This window comes from Lynx rufus, unplaced genomic scaffold (genome assembly GCF_022079265.1).
Source record: "Lynx rufus isolate CCGP_SWC_20201006 ecotype Redwood Valley unplaced genomic scaffold, mLynRuf1.p SCAF_6, whole genome shotgun sequence".
NCBI classification, from domain to species: domain Eukaryota; kingdom Metazoa; phylum Chordata; class Mammalia; order Carnivora; family Felidae; genus Lynx; species Lynx rufus.
This window is the reverse complement of record NW_025814878.1, coordinates 4,328,267-4,344,343: the sequence shown is the minus strand read 5'-3', so window position 1 is coordinate 4,344,343 and position 16,077 is coordinate 4,328,267. Positions and strand designations below refer to the sequence as shown.

At 40.5% G+C, this 16,077-nt stretch overlaps 1 protein-coding gene across 9 annotated transcripts in view; it reads right to left on the bottom strand.

The window, feature by feature from the left end:
* TMEM242 (transmembrane protein 242) overlaps nt 1–13,707 on the bottom strand; it is a 30,308-nt gene extending 16,601 nt beyond the window's left edge. For 2 of the 9 annotated variants that reach the window (XR_006966320.1, XM_047103264.1), the window contains exons 1-3: nt 13,415–13,646; nt 12,340–12,440; nt 7,324–7,461 (exon numbers count right to left, since the gene is read on the bottom strand). Coding sequence is in view for 8 of the 9 variants with exons in the window: in XM_047103264.1 (XP_046959220.1) it covers nt 7,324–7,461; nt 12,340–12,440; nt 13,415–13,502 (327 nt within the window). In the remaining variant the exon portion in view is untranslated. The other 7 variants (XM_047103270.1, XM_047103272.1, XM_047103268.1 and 4 more) reach the window with 7 other exon arrangements.
* Between the last annotated feature and the right edge of the window lie 2,370 nt (nt 13,708–16,077).

The window sequence follows — 16,077 nt, the reverse complement described above, 5'->3', positions numbered from 1 at the left end:
AATTAATTTGAAAATGATTCCAGGAATATATTCCTCAATGCGTATGCCGTTTGAAGGCCCTGAGCTTGACAGACGGAACTATCTGTGCAAGATCATGATGACTCTGTGTTCTGGGTGTTCTAGTAAGTACTATCAGGAAGTTGACGTGAGGCTGGGTCAGCTGACATTATGGTAATCAGAATAAGGAAGTGAAGTCCGCTTCCTGGGGACAGAAGCTGGTAGCTCTGAAATTAGATTAGGCAAGGACGCAGAAGGGACATATTTCAGTCACTTTTCAGATTTTCCCTGCAGATTCCTCAGAAGTGGCTACCATTAAACAATTTGCCAAGAGACGGATTTGTTTTTAATCTTTGACCACACCAATGAGAAGTACAAAGCACAGTCTATTTTCTTCTTAGATATCTTAGAAGTTAAAAACTTCTAAGCTTTTCCATAGTTTTATTTACATATGCAGTTCTAGCATTCACAATGTTGCTTCATTTGAAATGAGTAACTTAAAAACGGTGTAGGCATAACAATATTTAATATAAGATATACCAGATGTTGAAATTAGCAAAAAGTCAAAAGAAAGAGATTTGACTGTAATTAGCAAAAGCCCTTAAAGCTGGTCACAAGGACATTAAAAAATGAGCCTAAATATTAACATAAAAAGTATACTTAGCAGCAGCTACAAAAAAGAGCTGGAGAAAATACATTTTATTAGAATGAATCCAATATTGTCCTAGAGGAAAGAGATAATATTACTTCCCTTAAAGAATCTTTCTTAGAATAGCAAAGTTGAATGCCAATTTTTAGAGAAATATTTAAAATGTGTTTTATTTACATATTTTACTTTTTGTTTTCAAGGAGAAGGAAGCCTGGCTCTTGAGAAAGAACCAACCTATTATCAGCAGATGAGGAAGCAACACTGGGGCTGGAGAGACATGTTAAAACTCCAATCACAGGTTATTTGCATAAAAGCCTTCATAGTGACAGGGACTTCAAAGAGATGCAGTAAAGAAAGAAAGAGATTATTTCCCGTCTATCAGATTGGCAAACATTTCAAAGTAATAGAAGCCACTAATGGCAAGGGTGCTAGGAAACCTGTATGCATTGTCAATATCTTCTAAATGTATAAACTGAGCACTTAGCAATAGATATCAAAGACATTTTAAAAATGCACTTGGATTTAACAATAACATCATCTGTGTTTAGGACAAATTTCCTGACCAAGAAAAGTACAAAAAGATGCATGCCTGCAGAGGTTCACTATGGTGTTTAAATAGTGAAAAATTACAATCTAAATGCTATTGGCAGGAGACTGATTAAGTAATTATAATATAATGGAGCACCATGTAGCCATTAAAAATGATGGAGATTTATAGACTCTACTGTGCAAAGATGTTCTTGTGGCTATTCAGTGAAAAAGGTTCCAGAATAGTACAGTAAAACAACATTTATATATAATTATATGAACATGTTTATAGAAAGTCTGAAGGGATGTTTTTATTTTAGTAAGTGATTACAACTCAGTGAGATTTCTGGTGAGTTTTGTTTCCTCTTTTGTACTTTTCTACACTTTTTTTTTTACAATGAGTACATAATTTTACAAAAAAAAACAAAGCCGTCTTTGTTTTAAGATAGGTCCTAAACATGTTTTTCTTTAAGCAATATAGGGACGCCTGGGTGGTTCGGTCGATTAAGTGACTTCGGGTCAGGTCATGATGTCATGGTTCATGAGTCCAAGCCCTGCATCAGGCTCTGTGCTGACAGTTCAGAGCCTGAAGCCTGCTTCTGATTCTGTGTCTCCCTCTCTCTCTGCCCCTCTCCCACTTGCATTCTGTCTCTGAAAAATAAATAAATATTAAAAAAATTTTTAGGGGCGCCTGGGTGGCGCAGTCGGTTGAGCATCCGACTTCGGCCAGGTCATGATCTCGCGGTCTGTGAGTTTGAGCCCCGCGTCAGGCTCTGGGCTGATGGCTCAGAGCCTGGAGCCTGCTTCCGATTCTGTGTCTCCCTCTCTCTCTGCCCCTCCCCCGTTCATGCTCTGTCTCTCTCTGTCCCAAAAATAAATAAACGTTGAAAAAAAAAAATTAAAAAAAAAATTTTTAAATAAGTAATATATGTAAGGGGTGCTTAGGTGGCCCAGTCGGTTAAGCGTTTGACTTCAGCTCAGATCATGATCTCGCAGTTCGTGAGTTCAAGCCCTGCGCCAGGCTCTGCGCTGATGAAGATGCAGAGTCTGCTTGGGATTCTCTCTCTTTCCCTTGTTCCCTGCCCCTCCCCCACTTGAACTCACATACTCTCTCTCTCTCTCTCAAAATAAATAAATAAACTTAAAAAAATAAGCAATATATGTAAATAAAAACAGTATCCCATGGTCAAAAAAAACAAACAAAACTAAAAGTTCCCTTTATTTACAAGTAAATTTTTAAATTTAAATTTCTGGACAATTTAAAGTATTTCACAATAACTAAAAATGTTTTCATTCATGGCTTTATTACCGTTGAGGTTTTAGCTCCTCTGAGGGCAACAAGTGTAAATTATCTGTAAATTCTAACTACACCAGGTATCATGAATATAGTAAATACAAGGCACAGTAAATGTTAGCAACGGTGATTCTGATCGGCACTCTAAGACAACTTCACCTCCAACAAATGTTGAACACGAGTCCATAGGCATAAAAAAAAGGCCTAACGCTCCCAGTCATATCAATTAGGAATTATTTATGCACCCAACATTTTTCCTTCCTTCCTTTTCCTTCTAAGGGGAGAAAAAAAAGGCAAAATGTCTAACCATAAGTATGCTCAACCTTTTCAGAAATCCTTTCAAGTATCGATACTTACTATAATAAGAAAAGGTAGAAAAGTTAAGTCTTTGTGCTTAAGTTAACATGTAAATAACTGTAAATGGCATGGTTTTTTCTTTTGATAACTGGGGAATTACTATTTGGTATCCCTAGAGATCCTTATTTACTCACTGACAAACTTTTATTTCAACTATTCTCTAAACCTAAAATATCTGCCCCTAATAAAAACAATCTAATCAGACCTCCACGGTGTGAACTTGGCCTGAACACGGCAGTCTCCCAGGATCATTTGCGTAGCTGCATCAGGGGACCACAAACCCATGGTAAATGCTCATTCTTTTCACAATTAAGTTACTGTGATAAAATTAATGCTGCCTCAGTCATAATCAGATGATAAAATACTGTAATTTAAAGTAATTGATGAATTCATACTGAGCAATCGGGCCTTGCTTGCTGGCTCACAACACTGCTCAGCAGGCTGGAACTGGTGAGCTGATCCCAGGCGGAAGGTGAACTGGTTCCTCCACGAAGGCAGGGAGGGTCCCCTCTTACATCCTGGGCACACTTACCCTGCTTCAGTAGGCTGAGAACAAGATAGGCTCCACTAGCTCTCCTTTATTTGAATCTCTAATTAAATGATACACCATCGTGCAAAATACAAATTCATATCCGATGTTTTGTACATGTTCTATGTGAAATGAAATTCCATAATAATTATGAATACACAAAGAGTAAATCCAAAATACTTCTAAGAAACTGAAGACCTTAGCTTCGAGCATTTCAACGTGTTCTCTTTTAGGCCAGCAGATGTAGCTGTGAATTAAAACAGGGAATGTAAACTGCTCTCCTTCAGCCATTAGATGGCACCCTTTTTTTTTTTTTTTTTTTAAACTGGGTTTATATTGGCAATTTAATACAGTCCAGGGTAGCTACCAACAATTATTTGACACTGGAATTGATTTTGATTTACCTGAATTTATCTAAAATGGTCATATCAACTATTTATTGAGTACACACACTTGGGCCATTTCTGTTCAGCATTTTCTGAGATTGTTTTTAGTCAGAGAAAGATGACATTTCCAAATGTGAGGCAGTAAATAGTGATAAAAGTTCCACACTGGACTCAGGGCAACCTCACAATTATCATCAAAACTCTCTAGATGCAGAACTGAAATATACCATATTGCTTTCCACAAGCTTCAGAGTGGGTCATATAATAAGAATTTGCTTAGAGAGTCTTAAAAACTAAGTCTTCCATAATAACAGTCTACTGGGGAGTCCTGTCTTGGCACAGTGCCTGGATCAGGGTAGGCCCACAAATGTCTTTTGAATGAACAAATTAACAAACACTACTGCTATTAAAAGGTGTGCTCTTGAAAAGCTGTCAGTGAATCATTTTTCTGGGAGACTTCTCAGATGTGGAGATCAAACTGATATTCCTAATGGACTACAGGTAGGGAAAGAGTAGATTTATATTCCCACTTTTTAGTTAAAGACATGAATATATAAAAAGATTCCAAGTATCATTGTATTCAGTAGTGCCAATCAGAAAATAATTTTTCTTGCTCAACTATTTTATCTAGGCAATAATCCTCCTATTGGTGCCATAAAACAAAGAAGCTCACATTCTAGAAGCTAGAATAGCACCATAAAGCCCATAAAGCCCAAGTTCTTGAGCATTTAACTTAACTTAAATAACTTAGTTTTGTTGGTCTATGGAAATTTGGATTGATTTATTATGACTCTTCTAATTTAAAGACTATTCATATTTTCAAGTATCTTAAAACTTTATTACTCAGTTTATGACCTACATTACTAAGTTCTGGAAACATCACCAATCATTTCCATGAAGTCAATATAAAGTGCTAACAGACCATCATTTTTATAGAAACTAAAAGCTTAATTAAGTATTTCATGCCCCCAAGTAGATTTCATACATAGTTGAAGGGGTTTTGTGAACTCCTAGGCAGCTGTGCTTCATTTTTAGCATAAATTAATAAAAATAAAATCTAGCACTATTGTTTCAAAAGGGTTCTATTGTGAAAATACACATTTAAGAAACACAGAAAAGTAAAATAAAAATTCACCCCCACACCTATATTTCACCCACATTATTTCTTTTTAAAAAAATGTTTTTAATGTATATTTATTTTTGAGGAAGTGCAAGTTGAGAGACAGAGAGAGATGGGGACAGGGGATGTGAATTAGGCTCTGCACTGTCTTGGCAGACCCTGATGCGAAGCTCGAACTCACGAATAGCGAGGTCATGATCTGAGCCAAAGTCAGAGGCTTAACGGACCGAGCCACCCAGGCACCCCAAAAACTTCAAATTTCTGCCAGACGTATTTTCTCTCAGTTTTTTCCACTTGTTTTCAATAATTGCTCTCATATTATATATACATATGAATACTGCTTTACCATTATATCCTAAAGACTTTTCTACTGAAGATGAAGGCTAAAAGGAGGTCTTCCTTTTTATGAGAAAATGGCCGGTCCTATACCAGACTGATGTTAATTACAATGTTGGGAGATGAGACCCGCAGTGAAGATACCCAGTAAAACCTGTCAAGTTACTAAGAATGTGTGGGTGTGGATCACATCATAATCAAAACCAAATTAACCACCTCCTTCCCCTCATCCTGGCCCCTTCCACCTACTCCTTGATTTCCTATCTTAGCTAAGGGAGGTAACATTGGGGGAAAAAAAAATCTAGGTTTTAAAGACTATCAGACTTGGATCCAAATCTTGACTCTGTCAATTATAAGCTGTGTGATCTTGGAAAAATGACTTAACCTCTCTGAGTCCCAATTTCCTCATTTATAAAATGGGGGATATTAATACCTTATAAGCTGTGTGATCTTGGAAAAATGACTTAACCTCTGTGAGTCCCAATTTCCTCATTTATAAAATGGGGGATATTAATACCTGCTTCGCAATTATTGTGAAGATTAAGTAATCTGCTAGGTCTAAAATGTCTGGCACGATATCTGCAATGGAAGAAGAGATTTTACATTGGTCAAAAGCAAAATTGAGGACACAACAAAAAACATCAAAAATCTTCAATCATGGGGAGGTTGGTGGGAGCTAAATGGGTGATGGGCATTAAGGAGGGCACTCGTTCTGATGAGCACTGGGTGTTACATATAAGTGATGAATCCCTAAATTCCACTCCTGAAACCAATAATACACTATATGTTAACTAACTTGAATTTAAATTAAATCTTAGAAAAAAAAATCTCCAGTCACGGCTCTTCTAACTTTTCCAAGTAAACCTGACTTTATTGTCATAAACAGTTACTAGCCAGCAAAGTGACTTTAAAAATAAGTGTCAGACTAGGAGAAGAGCAACATCTATTCGTCAGAATACTCTGAGTGAAAAGTACAATAATGCTGATGTTTAGTTATGATTAAACCAAATGTGAAAAATATAGTAATGTTTTTAATAATAGTAATACGTATCATTCCCCCTCCCTTGCAATTTCCCCCTCTACTGAATCACTCCCATCAGCACGCACACATGCTGTTAATTCTCCCAACTTAAAAAACAAACAAACAAACAAAAACCCTCTCTTGATCTCAGGCCCCTTCTAGCTATGACCCCATTTCTTTCTTTCTCTTTATGGCAGAACTCAAGATGTGCTTATATGTACTTCCTCCGATCTCTCTCCTCCATTCTTTTTTGTACCACCCCACTGAAGTTTTACCCACCAAGGACTGCCACACTGCTCATGTGGCAAACTAACAGTCTCATCTCACATGACTCATCCCCAGTGTACACCTTCTTCACCTGTGTCCAAGTCACCATTCTCCCGGTTCTCCCTGGTTTTGCTCTTTGGTAGGGAGGTCTCCTTTGCTAATTTCCTCCATATTCCCTGGCGTCTACACCTTGGGAGTGCCCAAGAGCTCCTTCCTCCGACCTCTTTTCTCCCTGCGTTCACTGCCTTGGTGAACTCACCTGGTCTCCTGCCTTTAAATACTACCTTTAAATATCGAAGAGTCTCAAGTTTACATCTTCACCTTGTACCTCTCCTCTGTGTTCGAAACTTCTACATCTAAATGCTTGCTTGACTCTCCACTTAGCCATCTAATAGGCACGTCAAACTCACAGGCCGCGGACTGAGCTCCTGACATTATCCCCGAGCACCTGCTCCTCTCACACTGGTCCCCGTCCATCTTCCAGCTGCTCAGGCCAAAAGCCTTGGAGCTCCTTGAAGTCATTTTTTTCCCTCACCGCTCACATCCGATGTATAACAAATCCTTGCTGACTCTACTTTCAAAATATACCTAGAACCTCTTTTCGTCAACTCCACTGCTGCCACCCATTCCAAACCACCATCGATTCTCACCTGTCACAAAGAGCCTGGTCCACAGAACTTCCTACCAGTAGTTTAAAAAAAAAGCCAATCATTCCTAATATATAGCTTTTTAGCTTGGGGTATAGGTTACACACACAGTTCTTGAAAATTAGGCAGATTTAGACCACAGAAAGTAGAATAAACATTCCAGATATCAATTATAGGATTGTAGTTACTTACACTGTGTACTCCTAAAGCTTTCCAGACTGCGAAGCTGATCACACCAACACCACACCACGCATAAAGTGAGCCCCAACCCAAGGCTCTCAAGGCAAGGATAGACCCGCTCTCCGGTAAGGCAGCCGTGGCCATACTTCCCTGCGATGAAGACAGAAAGGAAAAAATCACCAGTTCAGAAAGAGTAATTATTTGGGGAGTGTTTGAAATTCTTGACTCTCTGAATTCTATCATAATATTGGGAAGCCGGACCAACCCAAGTTCAAATACCAGCTTTGCTACTTAATAACTGCAGGACTTAGGTCACAACTTCTCTGACAGATATTTGAATATGCAAGGAATTACCAGGAGCTTTGCTAGATACTGAAGAGAAAAAAGTAAATAGAGTAACTTCTTTCTGATTAAAGATTTCAATCAATGGGGGGGGGGGACACAGACTCATAAAATTATGATCTAAATGTAATGTGCAACAGAACTATACATGGTCCCTGAGGAGGGCACCTAGTCTATTGCTGCAGTTAGAGGAAGTTTTAAGGAGGGGGTTCCTGAAAGAGGTGAGCTAAATCTAAATCATTGCAAAGACTTTTAAATATATATGCAAAATACGGGCACACGGTAGAAATTCAGATTATGGCAGCTATTAATGAGAAATGAGAAAATAAACAATGACTCTCTTCTTGGGTTTCAAGGTATAATATTAAGGTAAAAATCTATAATCATAATAATAGAACAACTTTCAGACTATCAGCATACAAATGTGACTAGAGATGAGTAAGAATGCAACACACCTTCAAAAGGGAATAACCACCCCATCACTGAAGGCACTGATTGCTGGGTTTTTCCCCCCAAAACTTCTTTGCTATTTTTACTATAATTCTTCCAGAAAAACCCTATAACATTCTGTCAAGATTCCTCCAAGTCCATTAGAATGTCATCAAACTGATTGGCTAATGTGATGAGATAGAAAATTTACGTTGTCTTCTTCTAGAAATGTATTTCCATTTACTCCAGACTTTCTTTTTTTTAATAATTTTCTTTATATTGCTCAACCTGTTGAATAAAGGGTTTTAGCACAGGTGTTGTGACTGTGAATGTTACTGGTAGCACATAGAAACGCTTGGTTTATCTGGATCTCCATGCCTTGACCCAGTAGATACTCAATATTTGCTGACTTACCACTTTTTTGTAGATATGAGACCCAACCAGATTTTTCAAGAGATTTTTCTTTAGCCATTTTCTATGATAAAACAACTCTCTTATCCCTTTTCTCATGATGCTATAGTTTCAGAGCGTTTTTCTGGATACTACACAGCTCATATAAATTCACTAACTTCTAATTGGCCTGAATTTTCATCCAGAAGCAGCACCATTAACCAAATATTATTAAACCAAGGTCAATTTAGGTGCCTAAATTTTATTTTAGAAAACTTAGAAGTTCCTTATTTCCCTGGGAAGGACGGAAATTATATATGTGTTACATATGTACATGTATTTTTTTTTTTAAGCCACCTTAGCTTTACCTTTCTCTGTTGATTCAACAAAGGACAAAGAAAAATGCTCACTCATCACTTACTATTGCCTTTCAACTCCAAGTTTTCTAGCATGGGACTCAGCTAAGACAATGAAATTAAGACTTGAAAGAAATGATGATCATCCTCCTGAAATAAAAGCAGTGTAGGCAGTCCCCAACTAAAAGCTGATCATTTTCAAGTTCTGAGTTGCAATCTGAATCTGTATTATAAATAATAGCTAGATTCCGGGCAGAAGATTATTTAAATAAAAAGTGGCTACAAATAATTTCTTCTCCAAAAATAGTCAAAGATGGAGACATCGCCATGGTGAGCAAGCTGTTTAATCCATGTGTGCCACAGTTTAATGGGGACAATACAGTAACAGTACCTCACAGGGTTGAGATGGGGGTTAAGTGAACCCAACCCTTACAGTAGCAGCTAGCACATGGCAAGCATCAAATGTTAGGTATCATTATCACTATCAATGTCAGAGAAAACTGCCACGCAGGGACTCTGAAGTACACTGCCTGAGTGGTATCCTTAAATGTGTGCTTGCTCAGTGTAAATGTATTAACTGCTTCAGAACCTCTGAGCTCCTTTACAAACCTTTACCTCTCAGAGTCCGGATCAATGGTAATACTCTAATTCAAATGCTTCCCCAGAGGGGAGGTGGAGCTGTACACAACATATTTAACATCAAGGCCAGTGGTTCTCAAACTTTCTGGTTCCAGGATCCATTTATGCTTGGATCCCAAAGATTTCTGATTATGTGGATTATATCTATTAATATTTAATATATTAGAAATTAAAACTAAGAAATTCTTAAGTTTTATATATTACTTCATTTAAAAATAAAGCCAATATAGATTAATGTAAACCTATTTAATATAAACAACTATCTTACAAAAGAATTTAGTGCAAGGAGGCAATGTTTTACATTTTTCTTAAGCTTTTAGAAATCTGGCTTAATAAAAGATGAATTTTCATAAATGCTTCTGTATTCAATCTGTTGCAATATGTTTTTCAAGTATCTGAATAAAATCCAGCCTTACAGAGGTATGTGGTTAGAAAAGAGACAAGTATTTTTTTTTAATGTTTGTTTGTTTGTTTTGAGCAGGGGAGGGGCAGAGAGAGAGAGAGGGGGAGAGAGAGGGGCAGAGGGGGAGGGAGAGAGGGAGAGAGAGAGAGAGAGAGGGAGGGAGGGAGAGAGAGAGAGAGAGAAAATCCCAAGCAGGCTGCAGGCTGTCAGCTCAGAGCCTGACGCAGGGCTTGATCTCAGGAACTGTGAGATCACGCCTAAGCTGAGATCAAGACTCTGAGGCTTAACCGACTGAGCCACCCAGGTGCCCCAGGGACGAGTATTTTAATAGCCTTTCTTTTCTGATGCTACACCCAAACTTCACAGATAGTTGCACTTTGGAATCTGAAGTCACGCTGATGAATTTTTCTACTTTGCTACATTAAAATCCATTAGTCTATTCTGTACTTCAAGTGGGCCTTTCATCCATGCATTATGATCGTTCAGAAAATATTGACTAACCAAGTTATGCAGATCTCCCCAATGTTGACACCTCTTATTAAATATTTAAAATTTCACATCATTAATATTACCACCAATCTCACCAGAAAAGCCTTTAAGTATGGAGCACCTATCAAGATCAGAATGGCAGATACAAGTTTCCTAAAATCTACTTTTCACTTGCAAGCTCGAAGTTTACCGTTGGCAACAAACACCAACAGTGCTTGCCTGAAGAGACACAGGCTCGTTGTGTTCATTTTGAAGGAAATGTCTGCCAAATACCCACTTCTGAGGAACTATAGTGTGTCAGTTGCTCTTTCAAACGAAAATGATATTACATGGGGAAAAAAAGCAGCTAGTTCAGCATGCAACTTAATCACACAATTGCTTTTCCTGGAGAAACACATCTTTCTTTGGTGCTTTCCGCCTACCGCCCATTCCTTCACATGGAATATTACAGAGGTACATTCAAGGGTTAAGATTTAATAAAATTAATAATTTTACTGCTTTAACAAGGGCAGTCTTATGCAATTATGGCTTTTTTTTTTTTTTAACTACAGGTGCATGGTAATGAAAGACACAATGACTGCTAGTAGTTTGGAGTCACTGCCTTGATTACACCGAGGCACCAGCAGCTTTACCCCCGACTGCTTCCATACCATTAGTACAAATGTCTGAGTGTTATTATGAAAACACTTTTGCTGTTACAGATCTCCCAAAGAGTTTCTATGGACCGCAGCTTGAAGTGGAAAGAGAAGTCGACTGGTTTATGATTTTCACGTAACACTGCTCTTCAAGTTGTAATTATACAGTTAACTGTGTAAATACTTGTTTCATATCTGTCTCCTGCACCAGATGCTAGCTTCCTGAAGGGCAGATATTTTGCTCATCTCTGTATCTCCGGCTCCTAGCAAGCACAATGCCTGACACATAAAAGATCCCCAAGTTAACACTTGTTGAAGCAATAAAGTCATGGATAAATACACCATATGGGATGGAGAGGGCGGAGACAGGACAACACACGCCAACAAGTAACAACTCAACGTAAAGAAAAATCCTCACCAACTGGGGAAATGAGGTAGATATGTCCGCATGAGTGATCACTCAATCTTGCTCATGGAGTAAGAATTTTCTGCCATAAGTAGGTTATGGTCATTCAACCAAAACTTATTGAGCACCTGTGTGTCAGGCCCTTTTCTGGGGAGCAGGGCTGCCACAGTGCACACGCATGTGTGGTCTCTGGGTTCAAGAAGCTGACCTATGTTTTTCATTGATGACAAGACGCACTTTACTTCAACAATTTAACATTTTTGAAACAGAAATGCCTCTGGTGCCTGGCTGGCTCAGTCAGTAGAACATGTGAGTCTTGATCTTAGGGTCATGAGTTCAAGCCCCACGTTGGGTGTAAAGTTTACTTTAAAAAATAAAACGAAATGCCTCTGGCGATCAGTATTATGTCAAGAGTTAATAATGGCATTACTTTTTTTTTTTTCTTAGTGGCACATAAAATACTGGAGCCTCTAACAACTCATAGGGAATTACCCAGATTTAGTCTCGTTCTGCTAAAATTTAAGAAAGCACATAATTAAATACATCTTTTTAAATGGAAACAGGGGTGCCTGGGTGGCTCAGTTGGTTAAGCCTTGGACTTCGGTTCAGGTCATGATCTCCTGATTTGTGAGTCTGAGCCCCACACCAGGCTCTGTGCTGACAGCTCGGAGCCTGGAGTTGGCTTCAGATTCTGTGTCTCCCTCTCTCTCTGCCCCTCCCCTGCTTGCTCTTGCTCTCTCAAAAATAAACATGAAAAAAACTTTAATGAAAATAAAGACCAATAATTTGTACACTTCTTGAATCTATAGGTGGACACAGGTTTACTTCTTAAAACAATATGAAAGGCCACCAACATTTTTTTCACTTCCCCTGTGCACACTGGCTACCAGCTATCTGTAAGCAGTAACACTGCTATTAATGGATTTCCTTGTCACAAACCTTATTGAACCATTCAGGGCTTTTCTTTTTAGCCAATGATAATGTTGTAACAAATCCGGCTACCATTCCTGCTGCAGCAACAGTACCAAGGAAAACTCCACCTGCCAAGAGTTTTGGGGGTAGGGCATGGAGGGTGAGAGGGATTAAAGGGAGGAAAAGAAAAAAAACACCTTAAGTTAAGAGGACATACACAAATAAGTTTCAGACCTTTTTTTTTTTTTTTTTAAGAGTGAGATTATGAACAGGCTCTGTGCTCAGTGTACCCAAGGAGGGGCTGGATCTCACTACCCTGGGATCATGACCTAAGCTGAAACCAAAAGTTGGTGGCTTAACCCACTGAGCCACCCAGGCACTCCTTTAAATTACATTTTAGGCGCTCCTTTAAATTACATTTTAGAGGTGCCTGGGTGACTCAGTGGGTTTAGCCTGGGACCTGATTTTGGCTCAAGTCATGATCCCAAGGTCCTGGGATTGGGACCCACAATAGGCTCTGAATTAAGCCTGGAGCCTGCTTAAGATTCTCTCTCTCCTTCTGCCACTGTCCCCCGCTGGTGCACTCTCTCTTTAAAATTATTATAATAATTTTAAAAACTATAAATTACATTTTAAGTCCCTTCTGAAATTTGAGAAACGCTAACTAGGCAGCTCTTGCCAAACATAAACAATAGAATGTGAAACCTCTGGTGCTTGCGGTCATCCTGAGGTATCCGTTTCCAAGTGGTGAGAATCGTCGCAGGGTCCCTTACCCTCTTCACCCGGATGGTGCCATGAAGTTTTTCTCCGGGGGGGCGGGGGGGGGGGAGGGACGAGATAGTGGGAGTTCGAAAGGGGACGGCACGAGAGAAACTGCAGAGTGATGGGGGAAATGCAGCACACACGACATCTCGAGGGACCAGCCCCAAGCCCAGGGGAGATTCCAATGGGCACGACCCCTGATCCCCGTCCCCACCGGCTAAACTCAGCGGCAGCCCAAGGGAAGGTCTCCCAGGGCCGGGTGTGTGTGGAAATGGAGGCTTCGGCGCAGGCCCAGGGTGAGCTCGCCCGGGCACCAGCACCTCACCACACCACACCACACCTTTAATCAGGAAAAGCCGATCGTCTGTAGATTCCGGAGCCTCCAGACGAGAGGACGGCTGCCCAGCCCCAGCACCCGCCGCCTCCATGTTTCTAGGCCTCCGCAATTGCGTCCGACGCCAACTGAGTCCGGGTGGAAGCGAGAGTGAGGCGGAGGACAAAGGTTCCGCTACCTCCTCTCCCTGTGCGTTCTGAATACTGGTCCGGGGAATGGCGGCTCACCCCAAACCCTCTCTCTTCCCCCGCCGACGGGCGAGGACAACAAGGTGGCTGCCAGTGGTGACCCCACCCCAGCCCCGAGGGTGGTGTCCTCCCAGGCCGACTCCAGGTTGGATCATTTGCCTGCTCCAAAGTGATGATCGCTGCACTTGAATACGGTCTTTTTCAAACAGTGCTCGGCCCTGACTCTAGGAGGCAGTGAGCGGTCGCGCATTGAGCCAGGAGCGCAGTCCCAGCCAGGTTTGAGACCCTGGAGCTCAGTTTCCTGAGCAGCCTTACATTCTGTCCAGGGATTTACCCAGCCCTAATGTTTCACGATTCTAGAAAGCAGGTCTCCCGTCTTTTCTCTGTACTTTTCTGGGAAATTTCGTAACAGTCTTCACTTTAAGTGTAAGTGACAGGTTTTATCCCTGGAAGAGAGGCCGTCTCACAGGTCCGCTGTGATAGATCTCCTTCCCGGGTAGTTTGATTGATGGACCTACCAGGAGGAGTGGATGGCTATCGGGCTGAACTGCAGCGAGTGATACAACTGAGCGAGAACAGCTGAGGACAACCCTGAGGGGTTGCTAACACGGACTGCAAGGCTGCACTAGAGTCCTTCTTGCGGGGGAAACGCTGGTGCAGGCGACCCCCAGACGCGCCTAGTCTTCACAGTCTGGGAGGCTGGTGTGCCCACGGGGGTGGATTCTGTAAATGGTCCCTGAGAGGAAGAGGCTGGAAGTCATAAACAATCTTTTAAGCCTCTCAAACACAGACACATGACATCATCTTTCAAAATGAGACAATCTGTCCTTTGTTCAATGTGAACACACACACAAAAGCCATGAACTTCTTGAGGATGAGGATGGAGATTTTTATTCATTTTTATATTCTCTGGCTCTCAACCTATTATCTGGTCACACATAATAAATTTTGGGTGAATGAATAAATGAATGCATTAGTTAATTGCAATTAGTAGCTCAACCCTGGGCTCAGGTCCTCAATCCCTTCTCTGCCATGCGAACTTGGCTGAGTTATTGAGGCTCTCTGCCTCAGTTTCCTCATATGTAAAACCAAGAAACTGATAGTAGCTGCCTCACGGGTTGCTGTGAGAAGTAAAGGAAGCAACATAAAGAAGTTAGCACAGTGTCGGGCACAGATACTCAGTACGTGTTAGCTTTAGTTATGATACCTGTTAATTTCCAGTAACTGTTTTGCAGCATCGCCTATGGAAAATTTTAAGTTATAGATGCCCAGGGCCCACCACTGAAGATGATTGCTCTGAAGGTCCAGGCAGGGCAGTGTAAAAGCTCCACAGGGAGTTCAGATGATCAGTCAGGTTGAGGACTATTCTGTTTCTGGCTGAAACCACACAAAATTTATCTAAACTGTGTGTGCCTTGGAAGCAAAATGCCAGAGTCTGAAAGGGCCCTTTAAACTGGTAAATGCTGGGGCGCCTGGGTGGCGCAGTCGGTTGAGCGTCCGACTTCAGCCAGGTCACGATCTCGCGGTCCGTGAGTTCAAGCCCCGCGTCAGGCTCTGGGCTGATGGCTCGGAGCCTGGAGCCTGTTTCCCATTCTGTGTCTCCCTCTCTCTCTGCCCCTCCCCCGTTCATGCTCTGTCTCTCTCTGTCCCAAAAATAAATAAAAAAAAACGTTTAAAAAAAATTTAAACTGGTAAATGCTGTACTAACTCGTTGAAGTTCTTTAGGACCCATTCTTTCTCCTTTCTCTTGTACAAAATGGTGATCATAGCAGCTAACATGTTTTTTGTTTTTTGTTTTTTGGGGTTTTTTTAGTGCTTTCTGTATGTCTGGCATGGTGCTAAGTGCTTCAAATATGTTATCTCATTTAATTTTCTTTATAAACTCAGAGAAACTAACTTGCTCGACTCCCACAGCTGCTAAGACGCAGAGCCAGGATATAAAAGAAGATCTGCTTCTAAAAGCAACAAAAGCAAAAGGAAATAAGGGCTACACCAGGCCGGAAGCCTCTGCACAGCAAAGGAAACAAAATGAAAAGGCAATCTACTGAATGGGAATAAACATTTGCAAATCATATACCCAATAAGGGGCTAACATCCAATATATATAAGGAAATCATACAAACATATTCACACAAAACCACCCCAAAAGCCATAAAAATTATACATGGGCAGAGGATCTGAATAGACATTTTCCCAAAGAAGATGTATAGATAGCTAACAGACATGTTAAAAGATGCTCTACGTCATTAATCATCGGGAAAATACAAATCAAAACCACAGTGAGATATCACCTTGCACTTGTTAGAATGGCTATTATCAAAAAGACAAGAGATAACAAATGTCAGTGAGGATGTGGAGAAAAGAGAACCCTTGCACACTGTTGGTGGGAATGTAAATTGGTGCAGCCACTATGGAAAACAGTACAGATGCTCCTCAAAAAATTAAAAATAGAGCTACCATATGCTCCAGCAATTCCACTCT